The sequence below is a fragment of the Micromys minutus genome, assembly GCF_963924665.1.
Source record: "Micromys minutus genome assembly, chromosome: 21".
NCBI classification, from domain to species: Eukaryota; Metazoa; Chordata; class Mammalia; order Rodentia; family Muridae; genus Micromys; species Micromys minutus.
The window spans coordinates 684244-697050 of NC_137956.1; the positions used below are offsets into that span (position 1 = coordinate 684244).

At 39.2% G+C, this 12807-nt stretch overlaps 1 protein-coding gene across 1 annotated transcript in view; it reads left to right on the plus strand.

The window, feature by feature from the left end:
- Window positions 1-12807, plus strand: part of HERC1 (HECT and RLD domain containing E3 ubiquitin protein ligase family member 1) — a 146045-nt gene that overhangs the window by 103535 nt on the left and 29703 nt on the right. The window contains exons 46-56 of the mRNA XM_080934559.1: window positions 359-411; window positions 1482-1682; window positions 2555-2729; window positions 3325-3595; window positions 3718-3931; window positions 5180-5385; window positions 6441-6568; window positions 7711-7838; window positions 10163-10363; window positions 11521-11651; window positions 12592-12791. Of these exons, the coding sequence (XP_080790685.1) occupies window positions 359-411; window positions 1482-1682; window positions 2555-2729; window positions 3325-3595; window positions 3718-3931; window positions 5180-5385; window positions 6441-6568; window positions 7711-7838; window positions 10163-10363; window positions 11521-11651; window positions 12592-12791 (1908 nt within the window). The remainder of the gene's footprint in view (window positions 1-358; window positions 412-1481; window positions 1683-2554; window positions 2730-3324; window positions 3596-3717; window positions 3932-5179; window positions 5386-6440; window positions 6569-7710; window positions 7839-10162; window positions 10364-11520; window positions 11652-12591; window positions 12792-12807) is intronic.

Genomic DNA, 12807 nt, shown 5'->3' on the forward strand with positions numbered 1-12807 from the left:
GCTTCTGTTGGGGGGAGGAATGAGACTTTGTTTATATACTTAACCTCTAGTTCTACAACTATTAAGTCTTTGATGCTTTGTAGGACAGAGTTTGATTAAAAGAGTTACTGAAGGTGACCAGAAGTGTCCTTAGGTTTTGTTCTGTTTTGTTTTTTTTTTTTTTTTTTTTTTTGGTAAAGCAAGCTGCTGATCTGTAAACGTGTATACAAATGTTAGTTTTTACTGCATTCGTCCTATAACACAAGACCCCTTTATTTTTGATGCTTTATTAATGAACTCTTATAATATTCTAATGACTTAATTTGCATTTGGATACTAACTTTTATATAAAACACAATATTCTTCATGTTTGGTGCAGGTACAAGGGACAAGCTCCTGATCTAATTGGCAAGCAGGACAGTGTGTATGAAGGTAGTTGTTTGTTTTGAGAGCTTCTTTATTTTATGTGTATTTTATGTATACTTCATGCTTAACATCTGCTACTAAACTTTACCATCATGTGTGTTTGTGTTGATGTTAAAAACTAGAGCTTTTCCTAAGTGGACCTGAGGTTGCTTGATAACAGCCTTTCACACTTGAGAGTCATAGGAGAAAGAAAGAACCTAAACTCAAACGTCAGCTTTACCATAGTGTGCTAATTTGTTTGGAGGCTTTTTGTTTTGTTTTTTTCAAAATAGGAAAAAAAAAACATTTTGAAGTTTTTCTATCCTAATTGTACAAAAAACTTAAAAACTGAGATGAGTACAGTTTGTTTTCTTGATCATCCATTGCTTGAATATATATTAGCTGAGCCCTCTTTGATCAGTTGTAACATTTGCTGTTTCTTTGAGTGGACTTTATTCTACTTCTCTTTCTAGTAGTCAGTCTCACATGCCTCAGGAACGCAGCTTGATCAGGTCTCCAGGAGATGGTGCTGTGGTCACTTTCTGGGCTTCCTTGAATATTTAAGATGATTTTAGATTTATCTTTTTTTCCCTTTTATTGGATTTTTTTTTTTAAATTTACGTTTCAAATGTTATCCCCTTTCCTGGTTTCCCCTCCATAACCTCCCTATCCCATCTCCCCTCCCCCTGCTTCTGTAAGGGTGCTCGCCCACCCACCCACTCCCTCCTGCCTCCCTGACCTGGCATTCCCTATACTCGGGCATCAAGCCTTCAAAGGACCAAGGGTCTCTCCTTCCATTGATGCCAGACAAAGCCATCCTCTGCCACATGTGCAACTGGAGCCATGAGTCTCTCCATGTGTGCTCATTGGTTGGTGTTTTAGTTCATGGGAGCTCTGGCGGGCCGGGGGGAGGGGTGTCTGGTTGGTTGATAATGTTCTTCCCATGGGGTTGCAAACCCTTTCAGCTCTTTCAGTTCTTTCTCTAACTTCTCCATCAGGCATCCTGTGCTCAGTCCAATGGTTGGCTTAAAATAATCACTCTTAGCAGAAATAGGCCATGTTTCTATTCACATGCCATATATTTATTTAAATTCCAGAGGATTGGGACATGTTAGATGTTGATGAGGATGAAAAACTAACAGGCGAAGAAGAATTTGAGTTGCTTGCTGGACCACTTGGTTTAAATGACCGGCGAATTGTGCCAGAACCAGTTCAGTTCCCTGACAGTGACCCACTGGGAGCATCAGTAGCAATGGTCACAGCTACCAACAGTATGGAAGAAACTCTAATGCAAATTGGTAAGCTGAAAGGCTGATTATCATTAATTTTATTGTCTATTTTAATATTTGTCTTAGGTAAATCATAAAAATAATAGTTTAGCCCCACCTCATACCAGCAAGACTCTTTGGCCATTTGGCAGGGGAGGACTGAATATAGGTCAGAGGTTTCACATGAAGTTTTTTTCTTTTTAACTTTATTTTTTTTAACACTTTTTTTTTTTTTTTTTTTTTTTTTTTTTTGAGACAGGGTCTTTTACTGAACCCGGTTATAGCTCATTGATTTAGACTTGCCAAGTTCACATGTGTGCCCCCCCTCCCCCCGACATACCACACACCAAAATTTTAAAGTTGGCACTATCAAAGACATAGGTCTTTGTTTGTACTCAAAGCACATTTTATTTCTATCTTTTCTGCGCTGGAGAGCTGGATCAGTGGTTAAGTGCGCTGTTGCTCTTGTTAGAAGATCCTGGGTTCTGCTCCCAGCTCCTACATGGCTGTGTATAATGTCGGTAACTCCAGTTCTGAGGGATTTGTCTTTGGCACTGCACACACATGGTGAGTGCACATACATACTTACAGGCAAAACAGTCATATATATAAAATAAAAACAAATAAAAGACTCTTTTAAAACTATGTCTATATCTCTTAATATCAGAGGTGACACATAAAAAGAATGAAGAAAAGCATATATTTAATGGAAAATCTCTTCTGTTGACTCAGAAATCTCTTATGCTTTATTGCTTAAGGAGTTTTCTACTAGTTCTAGGTGAGCAAACAATGTTTTGCTATATTTTGCAGACGAGAACCTACATAAAACAAGGGGGGGGGAATTCAATAGCGTAGATATTTTATCTTACTTTGTTGAAAACTGAACAAAGTCCTACTTTCAGGTTGCCATGGGTCTGTGGAAAAGAGCTCTTCTGGGAGGGTGACGTTAGGCGAACAGGCGGCAGCCCTGGCAAACCCTCATGACCGAGTGGTGGCTTTAAGGAGGGTGACTGCTGCTGCTCAAGTCCTTCTGGCCCGAACCATGGTCATGAGAGCGCTGTCTCTGCTCTCAGTCAGGTGAGTGTCACTGTGTCAAGTGATACAGATCCTTGTGTCACACAGGGGATGACAGAGTTTTCAGAACTTGAAAATATGTTGTGGATTAAATTTAGGTTAGTCTTAGTCATTATTAGTATTTAGTTAATACTTGGCATTTTTAGCACTGAAAAAAATGCCAGTTTAGTAACAACTGCTTATCTTTTTGTTGTTCGTGTTCCAGAAACTGGAAATTAAGCTGTTTCCATTGGTACTAGGTAGAAATTAATAAGTGAACTGGTGTTTCTGCAAAACTCATTTAAAGAATAAAAATAGATTAAACTACTGTATAGCTTTAGACAATAGACAGTGGTTACTTCTGAAGTCACATGGCTGTGAGGAGCCCTCAGCAAGCTTCTGAGGCGCTGCTAGAATTGTTTCTTGACTACATGGGAATTTCCAGAATGAAAGTTTATGTTCTGTGAAATATCATATCATGTTTTGATAAGGACATACAAAATGGTACAGCTTTTATTTGATTTGGGTTTTTGATGATGAGGATGGTTATGTACTGTGAGGTCCAAAACTGCCCCTTAAACCCATTTTGTCTATCTGATGTGCTGTCTTTTCCTGACAGTGGTTCCAGTTGTAGCCTGGCTGCTGGTCTTGAGTCTCTGGGGTTAACAGATATCCGAACACTGGTTCGGTTAATGTGCTTAGCTGCAGCAGGAAGAGCTGGCCTTTCCACGAGCCCTTCTGCCATAGCCAGCGCCTCAGAGCGTTCACGAGGGGGACACAGCAAGGCCAGCAAGCCCATTTCTTGCCTGGCCTACCTGAGCACAGCAGTGGGATGCCTGGCATCAAACACTCCGAGTGCTGCAAAGCTGCTGGTACAGCTGTGTACGCAGGTAAGATGGCTTCAGGAAGCCCTGCTTTGTATCCCCGGGGGTTCCTATAACATTTTGAAATTAAATCTTTTTGTTCCAGAAACATGTAAAAATTAAACCATTTGTACTAATTGCCTCTTCAGAACTTGATTTCTGCTGCAACAGGTGTCAATCTCACTACAGTCGATGATCCTATTCAGCGGAAGTTTCTACCTAGCTTTCTCCGTGGAATTGCTGAAGAAAACAAGCTTGTGACCTCCCCAAACTTTGTTGTAACTCAAGCCCTTGTGGCATTATTGGCAGACAAAGGGGCCAAACTGAGACCTAACTATGATAAGACAGAAATAGAAAAGAAAGGTAGGTTTCATACTGTTTGAGTGCAGTCTTTTATAGATTTAAATCATGTCTTCAGAGGTGTGGTTTTGCATTGTTGTGTGTAATAAAGGACATTTTTAAAATTTGGAATATAAAAAATTTACAGAGATAGCTTTGAGGTTTTTGTGTTTGTTTGATTGTTTTTGAGACAGGGTATAATTGTGTAGTCCCAGGTTAGCCTCACACCAGCAGTCCTCCTGTGCCTCTGTGTGCTAGGATTACAAGCATACACAGACATCACAATTAATGCTAAAAATGTACCAGTTAGTGTGGTTACAGATGGTGGTTTGAGTTGACGTCCGCAGTAGGATTCTTTAATACAGTTCAAATAGAATAGTAGTGAAGGTAAATTTAACCTTCACTCCAGTCAAGCACACTTTAAGTGAGATTGGTGGGCTTTGCTATTGGTTAATCTAATTCCTTTACCAGATGTTAAGATTCAGTTTTAAAATTATTTATTTATGTATTTAGTGCTGAGTATTGGAACCCAGGGTCTAGCATGTTCTGAGCATATACTCTGTCACTGAGTTGTAACCCTGGCAATGTCCTTACTAAGCTGTGTTTTAAGCAGCAGACACTAGGTTGTTTATTCTCTTTTTTGTTTCTTACAACTTTATTTAAAGAAGAGATACATGTACAGATTTTTAAAAGCATTTTGGCAATTCTTTTAGAGGTTTGATAGCATGCATTGAAATTTCACTAGTTACCATAAGCATAAAGTACATGTAGAACAGAACATAACATGAAAACAGAGTTTTCTTGGTGTGTATAGATTAAGCATAATGATCTTTGAATACCAAAAATTGCCACAAGGCTATATTCCTAGCTCTTGGATTATTAATGATTTAAGGTCTAGGTGTACCCCACTCTGAGAGGGTGCTATACACTTATTTTTTTTCCCTAAGAGGACTGAGGCTTTCACTATTTGGCCAGGTTGCTTATTCTTAAGGGCCCATTACCTTTGCATTTGCCAGAAGATTATATATGCTGTTTATTGGTGTATAATAAAATATTAGTTATAGAATTTGATGTAAAATGCTTTATATCTTATATGCATATCTTAGTAAAATGATTGCTTACAAAAGAGCTAATTTATAGAAGAAATGGGTTAACCCATTTCTGTTTGTTCATTACCACCAACTCTCACCTGGGCATCATTTCATTGTTTTGTTTAAGCAGGTTTTATTGCCCAATTGTATGCCCATCCTTCCTATGATCCTTCTGCTGTAGGCCCTCTGGAGCTGGCTAATGCCCTGGCAGCCTGCTGCCTCTCCTCTAGGCTGTCCTCACAGCATAGGCAATGGGCTGCTCAACAACTTGTGCGCACTCTTGCTGCACATGACCGTGACAACCAAACTGCTCCACAAACACTCGCTGATATGGGAGGAGATCTCAGAAAATGCTCTTTTATCAAGTTGGAGGCTCACCAAAACAGAGTATGTATTTTGAAATAAAGTGTATTTATTACCTGTCTGATTGCTCAGAGTGTAGGTCTCCATCTCTCTCTGTGTCTCTTTTTCTCACACACATATACATGATTACCAAGATCTGCCTAGTAGTTGCTAATTCTGGTTTCTTTGTGTATGGGTTAACAGAAAAAAATCAGTTCCTAAAAGATAAAGGCTTATCTATACAACAAGTACCTGATATGTTCTAACTGATTAATCTAGTAGGATCTGAATTTTTAGGAAGCAAGTACTGAAATGAATTAATCAATTTAAAAATCACTACATAATAGTCTGTATTACTTTTAGAATATTTACTTTAAATTTTTTAGATTTTTTTTTAATGTCTGTAGAAGGGTAGAAGGGGTTTGTGCACGTGAGTACAGAGCCCATGGAGGCTAGAGTTATCAGATGTGCCCAGAGCTGGAGTTCCATGTGATTGTGAAGTGTCCAATATGGGTACTGGAAACCAAACTTGGGTCCTCTGCAAGAGCAATCAATATAGGTCTGTGTGTAGCCACTGAGCCATCTTCAGTCCCTTAGGAAGTCCACATACTGATAGGGGTGCCATCAGAAAGAGACGTGAGAATGTGTGTGGCAGCTTGCTCTGCCTCTTGGAGTCATTCCTTCTCAGTGTGTTCGAATGTATCTTTACTGAATTAAATATTTAGACAATGTTTTAATAGGGAGCCAGGTAAGGTGGCTCATTGGGTAAAGGTGCTTACCACCAAGCCTGAACCAACAATAGAGGAGAGAGCTGACTCCCTCAATTGTGAGTGTGACATGTTCTCTGTGGTATGTGTGTTCTTCCTATAGAGATGAAAGTAAAATAAGAGTTCATAGAAAAGACTTTAGTATGTCTTAAGTAATTCAGGGAGATTGAGCATAGCAGTACTCTAAAGCTATACCTCAGATAGGTATTTTACAAGGCATTTAGGAAATGAGACCACATATATAGAATAACATGGATTTTTTTTATAGAACTTCAAATGATGAAGTTTTTTAAATCAAAATTTAGCTTGGCTTATCTCTCTTAATTTTTCTAGGTAATGACATGTGTTTGGTGTAATAAAAAAGGTCTATTGGCTACCAGTGGCAATGACGGCACTATTCGGGTGTGGAATGTTACCAAAAAGCAGTACTCACTACAACAGACCTGTGTGTTCAATAGACTGTAAGTGCTTGTTCGCTGGGTAAAACTTCTGCAGTCTCTAGCATGCCCCGCCTTAGTTATGTTAATGTAGTCCATTCTCATTAAAACTTTAAAGGTTTTCCTAAATCTCCAGGTGTGCATTTAACTCTCCATGGAAATTCAGGGAATTTTCAAGCAATTTAGGAAATAAAACTTAAAATTGTATCTAGAACAGACTTACTAACATACGTGTTTAGTTATGTCAGGCAGCATGCTAACTGTTGTTAGCCTTCCGTGGTTATTTTGGAATTAGAGCAGTTGCTTTGTGTTAGCATGCTGCGTCCTTACAGTACTGTAGCTACCTGTAGGTGTTTCTTTTTATAAAACAATTGGATGAATTTTATTATAAAAACTTTCAAACAAAAAACATCACACATTGAAATTAACCAAGCCTTAAGCCTGTGCATCTCACTGAGCGTCTGTATGATCAGACAGCCACATAGAACAGCAGCTGTGAAGCTTTGCACTAGATTTTACGATACTGTACTCACACGTACATTTGTTTGCATATATACATATATTATTGGCTAGATTTCACATATGAGGAAAAACATGTGATTTTTTTTTCTTTATGAGATTGTTTGACACACACACAGAGACACATATATACCAGATTTTTATTACCCATTCATCTATTGGTTGTTTCCAATTCTTTGTTACAGTTTAAAGGGGGGCTGTAAATGTGTGAGTGTAGATTTCCTAGTAGTAGAGTGTGGAGTTCTCAGTGTATGCCCAGGAGTGAAGTAGCTGGGCCATATGATAGTTACGTTTTTAATTTTTGAGAACTCTCCAAACTAATTTTCACAATGACTGATTAATTTACATCACCACCAACAGAGAATTTGGTAGTTTGATTTGGCATACAGAAATCAGTATCTCTGAATAGTAACTTTGTCTACAACCCATTTCAATTCTGAAGGTCTTTACTGACAAGTTCTGTCCTAATTATGAGTAGTCAGAGCATCATTCTTTCATAGTTGGTATTCTCTCTGTGGTGACAAATAATGCTGACTAACAAGATCCTGTGCTAATAGTCTATATGTACCCTTGCTTCAAGTTTGAAATCTAGCTTACTAAGTTTAGAAATGGGGATGGAAATTGTATACTCATCTGTTGCATTTTAGGGAAGGGGATGCTGAAGAAAGCCTTGGGTCACCCAGTGACCCAAGCTTCTCACCCGTTTCCTGGAGTATCAGTGGCAAATACCTTGCTGGGGCTTTGGAGAAGATGGTGAACATCTGGCAAGTTAATGGTAAGAGTCCTGCAGCTGCAGTGGACGCCACTCAGCCTCCCACTCCCTTAAGTGGAAGCACTGGCTTCTCTTTACCTGGAAATTCATGAACTGTTGTGTGAAAATACTACACAGGATGCACTTCCTGGAAGTTTCAGTTACTGTAAGCTAAAACTTCTATTAATGCAGCAGTCAGTAGGCTGGTTTTAAGCTATGTAATTTTCAATCATTTGAAATAGCTCTATCATTCTTTTTGTTTCTTTCAGAGATAAAAAATTTTATTAGGTGTTTTACACTTTTATTTACTCCTTCCTACTCTCCCTCTCCCCCCTCCTCCTTTCTTCCTTTCTTTCTTCCTTCCTTCCTTTCTTTCTTTCTTTCTTTCTTTCTTTTCTTTTCTTTTCTTTCATCTGCCAGGGTGCATGCATGTATGGAGGTTGGAGCACAACTTGATACTTGTTTTCTCCTTTCACCATGTGGATCCGAGGGATTGAACTTAGATCATTAGGCTTAGCAGCAAGTGCCTTTACCCACAAAACCACTTCAGTTGCCCTTTATCAATTTGTATTGTATCTTTCTAGGTAATAAAAAATACTGTTGTAATTGTAGATTTACTGGTATTTGTTTATTTTTATGTTTTTTGTTTTGTTTTACAAATCTTCTCTATTTTTATTCCTCTTTTTTTTAATGGATATTTTCTTTACTTACATTTCAAATGTTATTCCCTTTTCCTGTTTCCTCTCCTGAATCCCCCTATCCCATTCTCCCCCTCCCCCCCCCAGCGCCTCTAGAGAGTGCTTTTTCACCCACCCACCCACTCCCTCCCACCTCCTGCCCTGGCATCCCCTATACGGGAGCATCGAGCCTTCAAAGGACCAAGGGCCTCTCCTCCTGTTGGTGCCCAACAAGGCCATTCTCTGCTACATATGAAGTTGTAGCCCTGGGTCCTTCCATGTGCACTCTTTGGTTGGTAGTTTAGTCTCTGGGAGCTCTGGGGTATCTGGTTGGTTGATATTGTTGTTCCTTCTATATGGTTACAAACCCCTTCAGCTCCTTCAGTCCTTTCTCTAACTCCTCCATTAGAGACCCCATTCTCAGTTCAATGGTTGGCTGAGAGCATTCGATTCTGTATTTGTCAGGCTCTGGCAGAGCCTCTCAGGAGACAGCCATATCAGGCTCATGTCAGCATGCACTTGGCATCAGCAATATTGTCTGGGTTTGATGACTATATGGATGGATCCTCTGATAGGGCAGTCTCTGGATGGCCTTTCCTTCAGTCTCTGCTCCGCACTTTGTCTCCGTATTTCCTCCTGTGAGTATTCTGTTCCCCCTTCTAAGAAGGACTGATGCATCTGCACTTTGGTCATCCTTCTTCTTGAGCTTCATGTGGTCCGTGAATTGTATCTTGGGTATTCAAGCTTTTGGGCTAATATCCACTTATCAGTGAGTACATACCATGTGTAGGTTTTTTTTTTTTTTTTTAAGTTGGTTTACCTCACTCAGGATGATATTTTCTAGACCCATCCATTTGCTTACGAATTTCATGAAGTCATTGTTTTTTAATAGCTGAGTGGTACTCTGTTGTATAAATGTACCACATTTTCTGTATTTATTCCTCTGTTAAAGGATATCTGGGTTGTAGCTAGTTTTAGGTAAATTACTTATATCAAGTGGGTTTTCAATAGTTATTATGAGTTACTGAGCATAGTGGCCCATGCAATTTCAGTACTTAGGGGGTAGAAGCAGGAGGATGCTTGTGTCAAAAACAAATAAACTAAAAGCAGAAGTTAGTGCCTTAGTGATGTTGCCTTTGGCCTTCTCCCAGTGTCCTGGCAAAGAAGCATGCCAATTTGCCAGCAATAGGAGAGCAGTTAAGTGTTTGCCATTTACTACTAAATGTATTCCTTTATTCTGTCATCTGTAGAGGTTCTTTATTCTGTAAGTAGTTATAGACTCTTGACTTAAATAATATGCAAGACATAAGATCTTGTTTTCTTAGACCTTTAGATTCATAGTCTATAGTGAATTGGAGAGTGTATTAGCTATTAGCTATTAGCTAATAATATTTTTTCTTGTTCTTTTTTGAAATTTCTATTCTTATTTTTGCAGATATATGTATTAAGAGATATATATTCCTCACTGAATCCCATGCCAATCAGGGATCGATTTATCTATCTTTATATCATCTTTGTCTATATGGTCTGTGTAGACTAAAGTGGCCTTGAGCTTACAGAGACCCACCTACCTCTGGCTCTTGATTGCTGGACTTACAGACATGTGTCACTGTCTCTGTTGTGTGCTGTTTTTTTTAAGAGTAAAATTTGTTAACATTTCTCCCTCTGTAGGAGGAAAAGGATTAGTAGACATTCAGCCTCACTGGGTATCTGCCCTGGCTTGGCCAGAGGAAGGTCCAGCTACAGCCTGGTCAGGAGAGTCTCCAGAGTTATTGCTGGTGGGGCGGATGGACGGATCTCTAGGGCTGATTGAAGTTGTCGATGTGTCCACTATGCACCGCCGAGAACTGGAACACTGCTACCGAAAGGATGGTAAGACATTGTCAAGAAGGTAGACAAACAGACAGAAGGGGTTTGGGTTGAATATAAATGCTGAGTGAGTGTTTCTTTGTGTTTGCTTTCTAAAATTTCCACCAGGTATTTGATTTTCATTAATTGAATTGAGATCTGTCTCTCCCACCCCTTACTTTGTCTTTCTGCCAAAGGGAAAAAAATTTCACTTTGCTACACCATATTAGTCATTCATCCTTTGTATGAATGGTTGCACATTTATAACAGGATGCACACGTCTCTTAAAAGTGGAAGCTATGGAAAGGGGGAGTCACTGGTAGAAACAAGCTGTTATCACCTGAGTAAACTAAGGACATTGGGGAGGGAGGAGAAGGAAGGTCCCTGGACCAGCAGATGACACAAAGTTTGCCTTAAGTTTTTTCTTACCGAGTACCTTTGAGTAAATGTATGTCTTACTAGAAGTTTTTATTAGTTATTTTCGGGAATGAAGTAATTCAGAGGTCACAGTGCTGGTTTATATGGTACTCTATTTGACAGGAGAATTGTTTGTCATATTTTGGGTTTGGTTTTTTTTACAATCCACTATTAAAAATTTGATAATAACTTCAGAGGGTTCAAAGGTTAGAAAATTTCAAAAGGCTTAGAAGGAAAATCTCCCCACGTACCAACTCCCCAATCCCTCTCCTGCCCTTTACAGCCTTACAGTACACAGAAAATCAGAGGTGACTAGATGCTAGGGTTGGATCTTGAGAGCCTAGGAACACGGCTGACATCGGAAGGGAGCAACAGGAAGACGTCTTCTGTCTTATGCTGCTTCACTTTTCAGTCCCATAGTAGGTTCTTTCTCAGAAGAACATGGCACAGTGCCTTAAAACCAACCAAATTGTTGTTGTCTTTTTCAAAATAACCTCATGGGAAAGTGTGAAATGTTAGAAGCAAGGTCATTTTTGTTTCACTCAGAACTAACATTCTCCAAGTGGATTACACTGGTTCTGTGCTGCAGGCTCTAGTTGGCTAGCCGTGTAGAAGTTTTCCTGCTGTGGTGGTCAGTGCATAGTTTTTTGGTTTTTTTTTTTTTTTTTTTTTTTTTTTGTTTGTTTTGTTTTTGTTTTTCAAAGCATCTACTTAGGTGTCTAGATAGTGACAAACCCATTCTTTTCTTGTGTTTATCACGGTAGTATCTGTCACCTGCATTGCTTGGTTCAGCGAAGACAGACCATTTGCAGTAGGATATTTTGATGGAAAATTGTTAATGGGAACAAAAGAACCACTTGAGAAAGGAGGCATCGTTCTTATTGATGCACATAAGGTAAAGGCTATCTTCTCCATGGTTGCTTTTTCTTTGTTTGTTTGTTTTGTGGTTTGCAAGTGGTATCTTCAACAGTACTTTGCATTGCTCATGATTTAATATTCTATCACTAAAGAAAGTCTTGTGGCCATGTTTCCATGTGTGGGAAAACAAAACAAAGCAAAACAAAGCTACATAAGACATGCACACAGACCAGTGAGACAGGAGTGCCCTGGGAATGTCTCCTGCCCTGTGATGCCAGAACTTCCACTCATGCGAAGATTCTTCCTCACAGGTTTTCTGGCCTGGTGTTTACAGGGCCACCCAGGCAAGTGACACAAATGCATGAAACCAGGACTGGCTAGGCTTCCTTAGGACCCAGGGACAGTTCCCAGTATTTAAACAGGTAGTTCACAGCCAGTTCTCGGGGGTCTTGTGGCCTCTGCAGGCACCAGGCATGCACATAGTGCACAGACATGCATGCAAGCAGACACTCATATGCATCAATTAAAATTATAAAATCAAAAGCAGAAGAGCAGTCACCAAAACATGTAAACATAAATGTGCCCTAGGCTCTCATAAGCATTTTCACTAATTTGGGGTGAGTGATCCTTTTTTCCCCTATTTTGTTTCAATCTTTTTCACATTGTAATGATTACTAATCAATAAAATGATTTGGAACATACATGTACAAAAGAAAGATACTATATCTTTTCAGAGATATATTCTCATAATTTATATAACTTAACATTTATTTAGCTTTACTGTGACAGATAATATAGACTGTATTTAAGGTTGAGTTGATTAAGATTATGAATAATATGGAATACTTTATTCGTATAAAAATCTTAATTTTAATTTTAATGCAATTAAGTTATAAAAGCACCAACCACAAACTGATGCATATAAAGTCCGTACTGTGAATCGAGTATTACTCTGATTTTCTCCCTATAATTTTAAGGAAACTCTTGTTAGTATGAAATGGGACCCAACAGGCCATATTCTTATGACATGTGCCAAAGAAGAAAACGTGAAACTCTGGGGGCCTGTTTCAGGATGCTGGTGCTGTCTACATTCACTCTGCCATCCATCCACTGTGAATGGCATCGCCTGGTGCAGCCTTCCAGGGAAAGGATCCAAAATGCAGTTACTGATGGCCACGTATGTTATAAATTTG